At 37.9% G+C, this 6,015-nt stretch overlaps 1 protein-coding gene across 1 annotated transcript in view; it reads right to left on the bottom strand.

The window, feature by feature from the left end:
* The window catches only part of LOC107478557 (uncharacterized), a gene marked incomplete in the record, with an annotated part of 8,763 nt that extends 3,364 nt beyond the window's left edge, over positions 1-5,399 (bottom strand). Inside the window, 13 exon segments of the mRNA XM_052259024.1 lie at positions 228-321; positions 412-523; positions 526-735; positions 838-1,047; positions 1,161-1,278; positions 1,371-1,470; positions 1,578-1,630; positions 2,109-2,234; positions 2,325-2,453; positions 2,848-2,967; positions 3,398-3,606; positions 3,777-3,892; positions 4,246-5,399. Of these exon segments, the coding sequence (XP_052114984.1) occupies positions 228-321; positions 412-523; positions 526-735; positions 838-1,047; positions 1,161-1,278; positions 1,371-1,470; positions 1,578-1,630; positions 2,109-2,234; positions 2,325-2,453; positions 2,848-2,967; positions 3,398-3,606; positions 3,777-3,892; positions 4,246-5,081 (2,433 nt within the window).
* Between the last annotated feature and the right edge of the window lie 616 nt (positions 5,400-6,015).

Raw genomic sequence — 6,015 nt, 5'->3', positions numbered from 1 at the left:
TAGTTAAAATTGAAGTGACTTATTTAAGGAAACTGACTAGTTTATCTTCAAATTCCAAAATCATCTCACCTATACACACATGAACAAACCAGCCCAGATACTATGTGGGTGACAGAAAAAAGGATCACAAAATGAAGTTGATGATGCCAGGGCAACTAGTTTTTCTAAATTTCATTCCAATTATAAAAATGTTGAATGAAAATAGTAAAGGAAAATTGCTGACATACCTCACAGAAGATGCCATAAAGCCCTCTGGGGCAAGCTTTTCCACTTATAGATCCATTTTTCCCACGAAGACCCTGCCCGCCACCAAGTCCTCCTCTGAAATTAGAAATGAAAACTAAATAAAATATCTTGGAAGAAGAAGAAGAAGAAGCAGCCCGTATAAGCATACTTTGCTTGTGCACCAACCTAGTAAGAATGCTTCCATTTACACTTGCTATAGGGATATATTCATCTCCAACTAGAATATTAGACCAATGAAAGTGAATCCTTCCACCACCCCCACCCCCGCCCCCACCCTACCTTGTCCTCCAGCAGTTGAGATTATGGAAGAATTACCAAGTGATATCGTCTGAACAAACAACAGAACAGTTCCACCAGAGCCACCACCAGGACCAATGCTTGAAGTAATTTTACCATCCTGCCCTGTATCTCCTCCAAAGCTTTCTCCATCAGCTTTAACTGAACCTTTCACGACTAAACTTGATAATGAGTGCTCCAATGAACCCATCACTGCCAAAATCAAGATAATAATTATACAAACCAGCTTTCACTTGAGATTATTGAGTAACAGCATTATGTTTAGACACAACCAAACTTTACTTCAGATCTTACCTACAATTCCACCTCCTTTTGTTGCACCAGCTAGGCTATCATTTCCACTGCCACTGCCGAGTTCACATGGCAAACCAGCATCACCATAAGTCGAACCACCCTCAACGAAATTACCATTGTAATATCCATCTCCACCATAGCCTCCATGTCCACCACCCCCACCAATTCCATTTTCAAAATACCTTCCTCTACCCAACCCACCAGTACAGCCTGCAAAAAACTCCAAATAACAATTCAGTACAGTAACAATAAACCATTTAAAACCATATAAAAACAATGTATGAGATCTGTTATGGACATGGATCTAGAGTAAAAAACACTACCAAGCCCAGAGACATTGATCACACCAGAATTTTGGACATATACATTTCGAATCCAATGAAAATGCACAACGGAGCCAGTTATGGTGCCTTCGACATTCACATCCTCAACCCGACATATCTGCAATAGCAACCCAAGATATTTACTATCCTTGATACAGAGATAATCTAACCTTTATAGTGATTTTGTTTTTGACTTGAGTAATAAACAACCTGAAGGGTGAAAGCCAATGAAGAATTCACATTACAATCTTCAGGTGGATGGAGCAATTCCACAGGGCAATTTTCAAGTTCACAGTAGAGTTTTGGTGTCCTACCATTTCCAAAAGAAAAAAAAAGAAGGAAAATAATACATTAAACGAAAGGGAGAATTGCATGCTAATTGCTAAAGCTTTCTTACTATACATCCAATAAACTCACATATCATCACCAGCAGCCTCCAAAGGACCTCTTAGAACAGATCCAGACTCGACCTTTAAATATCAAAGATGAGAGTTATTATTACTAAGACAAGAAGACAGTAAATATAAATGGAACAAGAAGGAAAAATGTAAGTTAACTAGCTTCGTAAACTATTGCTATTGTCTCTGCCTACAAAGTCAAACTTCTTTGCTCATAACATGCTAACCCTCATATGTTGCTTAAAAAAATACATAATTGTTCGACTGCCAACCCAAATTTGCAGTACCAAATTTGAGTAGAAAAATATCCCACCCATCAATCCCCCAAGTTTTTCTTCCCTTATTTTTTTGTTCAATCCACCAAATTTATCCACCAAATTTGTAGCTCAAATTTTCTTGATACCAACAAAACAGATGATTGCCCCAACAAAATAAAACTTCCATCAAAGTGAGCATGCACATGATTGCCCCAAGATACAAAACAGATGTGCCTAAACATAATGTCAACATAGAGAATGCCTATGAACTTAAATGCATCACTTTGACTTACATTGATAGTATAAAACAATGACAAAATCAGACGTTGAGCTTCAATCAGATTTCCAGGTCCAGATAAGTTCAAAAAACCTTGTCCATGAATTCCCAAATTTGCATTAGAATGAATAATTGATGAATCCTGCTCACCACCACATAGGGAAGCATGTCATAAGAAATAAATACATATTAAGCTTCTGATGTAAATGAGAAAAATACAAAGGATACCAACCTTGAGAACTACTAAGTTGGTAGCTTCAAGTAAAGTCGTTGAAACAAATGGTTCACCATTTACATCTATAAGCATCTTGGAATTCAACATCAGGTGAATCTTGACAGACATACGAAGCGCCCCAAATACCTAATCAATAGAGCAAAAACAACAAAAATAGACAGGAACACATTATTCATCATTAACCATCCAATACAAATGTCATGCGATAGAATAATGTCCAGTTGTAGATCAGTAAGAACAACTGGCTCCCTCAAACTTTTATAATATTTAAGTCAGTAGGATATGGATTCTGAATTTGGATCAGCGCAAGATATATAAACCAAATATTGACTCTAGTCTAGCCAATTTTTCACAATCTATCTATTTTTAAAAAAGGTTTATACAAAACACTAAAAAATATTAATAAGTACTTCAAAAAAAAGAAACAATTATTATAACATGGGCTTTGAAAGAGCATGTAATGTCCAAAAGTGAAAAAAATACTACTCTAAGAAAAAAGAAGCTGTCCAAATCCGCTTGCCTTGATTGTGGAGTCACTCATTAGAAGCTCTTCTGCCATTAACTCAACCTCTGATGAACCATAATGAGCAAGCCCAACACTTAAAACAGAGCCAAAAGTCAAACGAACTAGCCCACTGACCTGTAAGTTCATGAAAATACGTAGTATTTAATCAATTCTTTAAATCTCAACTGCGATGATATGAAGATAGCACTAAAAATAACAGAATATTGATCCCTCCATCAATTGATCCTAATAGACAATAATAGGTAACTATATCACATTTTCCTTGTCTATTGTCAACCGATTCCTAGTTTTTCTTCAACTTCATTTTCCCACAAGAGACGTTATACCAACAAATGGCCAAACGTAGATCCTCCAAGTTTAGCCCGAATGTCCATTAGTAACTCTTATTGGCATCTGAATATTTAATTATTTATGAAGGATTTTATTTTTGTCCTGCTTAAATTACTCTTATCAACCGTTCTCCTCTCTTCAAAACATCCCCCCTTCTTCAAAATTTAATATAATATGTCATTTCAATGGGAAACAGGCTCAGTATTTCAATCACCTGAACACGGCTCCAATATAATGGAAACAATGCCTTGGCTTTATTCTGGATATAAACATTTGTCCAAAGAGGCACCTTAGGAAACTCTAACAGAAGCGTATCAGTTTGTGTAGATAAGTTATAATTACAAATTGTAAGAGTCCTAGGAACAGCATCATAATATGTCCCAGCAGCACCTGCGTTGCCAGAACATCCCAGACTAACTCCTCCTGCAAAAAACAAAAGAAAAGTATATTATATCATGCCAGTAGCATTTCTTAGCATTAATGAACTTTCACTTATCAGAATGCAGAATAAAATTGTTCTAGAAAATTATAATCAACACAAGACAGGGGTCAATAAAATTGCATATTTAAAAACAGCAGTCACTGTATCAAACCATGAATGAAGAATTTCGTATTGTCGTGTCTGCTGAAGACATTGATTGAAACTCGTCCACCTCCACCTCCGGCAAACCCACCACCTCCTGTAGCACTGATAGTGCCAGTTCCGGTCCTGCGTTTTGAGAGGACATGATTAGTTGCAAACTATTTCATTAGCCCCGGCAATCTGAAATTACACAGGGAAATAGAGAAGAGTTGAAGCCCATGAAGGGAAGCATTGCTTGTTTAACATTTGCATGTTAAAGAGCACCTCATTGTAAACACTTTCAGCAAAAACTAATAACGATGAGAACAGAAAAATTGCAAGACCATTGCCAACCCATCAGATATGCACACACTCACTAGTCACTACGTGTCTACGTATAACATAATAAGCCCGAATAGGAAGAAAAAACTGATGTAATGCTCAACTTTAAAAATGCACTGTTGCATTAAAGGAAGAGAGAGGGAAAGGGGGCACATTACATTCTCTGAGCTTTAATATAAATGCTACCACCAGAACCTCCACCACCCTTGATCCCACCGTCACCTCCATTTGCCAAAAGATCCGCAGAGACTTCAATGGAATCAAGTACCTCAAAGCTGATTCTGCCACCTCCTTCCCCACCATAATCTTCTTCTTTACTTGTGGTCCCCCCTTTGCTCCCATAACTCCACGGCTTGTCCAGTGAGGACCAGGAGTACGCATCCCCACCCCAGATATCATCGGGAAGCTTGGTGTTGTCGGAGACACAGCTGGCACCTCTGCCGCCGTAACCCCCGCCGGCGCCCTGAGTCCCCGACGGCGTGCCACTGGTCTGAGAAGGCGGCATACCGGCCATACCGGTCACGTTTATGACAGAGTCAGCGAGCAAGCTGGCATTCTGGGAAACCACAGAGACAGTTCCAGCAACGATGGATGCACCGTTCTGCAAGGTGAACCCCCTACTGACGTTGATCAAAATCACGCAACCCAAAATCGGGCAACTCAAGCTCGCACCTTGAAGCACGTTGAGGCTCCCATTTCCTTCTATGTACACATCCCTATCGAAAACCAAACTGGAATTGAGGTCGCAGGAGGTTCTCAAGGAACCAGTTCCCCTGAGATCGTCTTCGCAGGTGAGGGAGGGCGGGTGCGGCAGCGGCGGAGGCTGAGGCGGCGCCGGGGGAGTGTAATCCCCGTGGAGCCAGTCAAAATCCGAATCAATAATGGAGAAATCATGGTCTAAAGAAGAAGATGATGAAGCAAAATCAAGAAAGGGAAAAGACAAGGTAAAGTATAGTATGAAAAGCAGCGTGTGATTGTGATGAGCGCGAGCCATTAAAAAGGAGCCGAACTCATCACAGATATAGTTATTTTATGAGACAACTGAAGTGTCTAGGGTTTCTGTGGAATTGGTTTCGTGGAATATCATGCAGCACAGGGAAGGTAGAAATTTTGGTGAATTCAATTGAGGAATCAGAAAAAAACTTAGCGCGGAAGAAAGAGAGAAAGTAGAAAGGAAATGGTGTATGTGTATAAGTATGAGTGTAAGGTGTGTAATTGGTATGTGGGACGGAGGATTAAAGGAAAGTAAAGGCAGTTGAAGCAGAAAAGCGAAAGAGCAGTGAGTGAGAGACTTGGCACAGAAAGAAAGAAAGACAAATGAAGAAAGGAAGAAACCGAACTTCTTTCTTACGTCAGGGCCTGCTGACTCACATCTCTCACGCAAGCCCGGCCCACTTTTGGCCCAGATAAGTCATTAACTAATTACGGGCTTCTCATATTTGCAACCCATCATGAGTCATGACTCATGAGTACGATAAAAAATGAAGGGAAAATAATAGACCAAGTTCATTTAATTTTATACTCTTTCTTGAAAATGACAGCCTTTTATTGGATTTTTATTTTATGGTAGAGGATAATTAAAAAGAGGAAACAGTGAGATATTAAATTAATTATTATGAATTGACGTGTAGTTAATATTATGAATTATTGAGATTTGGTTTGTTAAATTTTTTATTGTTTAAAAGTAGTTTTTAAAAATTAGTTTTTCAAAAGTTATAGTATTTGTATTTGGTAAGTTAAATTAAAAATAATTTTTAATAAGTACAAGTAATAATAAATATGTTTGGTAAAATATTTTTTAAAGTTTAAAAATATTATAATAGACATTAATGTAATAATTAAATTTAGTATTAATTAATATATGATGTTATATTGAACTTTTGAATTTTGATAAGTACAAATTAATTTTAAAAAGTTTTTTTTAACTG

The sequence above is a fragment of the Arachis duranensis genome, chromosome 3, assembly GCF_000817695.3.
Source record: "Arachis duranensis cultivar V14167 chromosome 3, aradu.V14167.gnm2.J7QH, whole genome shotgun sequence".
In the NCBI taxonomy this organism is placed as follows: Eukaryota; Viridiplantae; Streptophyta; class Magnoliopsida; order Fabales; family Fabaceae; genus Arachis; species Arachis duranensis.
The sequence above is the reverse complement of the archived record's forward strand: the minus strand, read 5'-3'. Positions and strand labels throughout refer to the sequence as shown.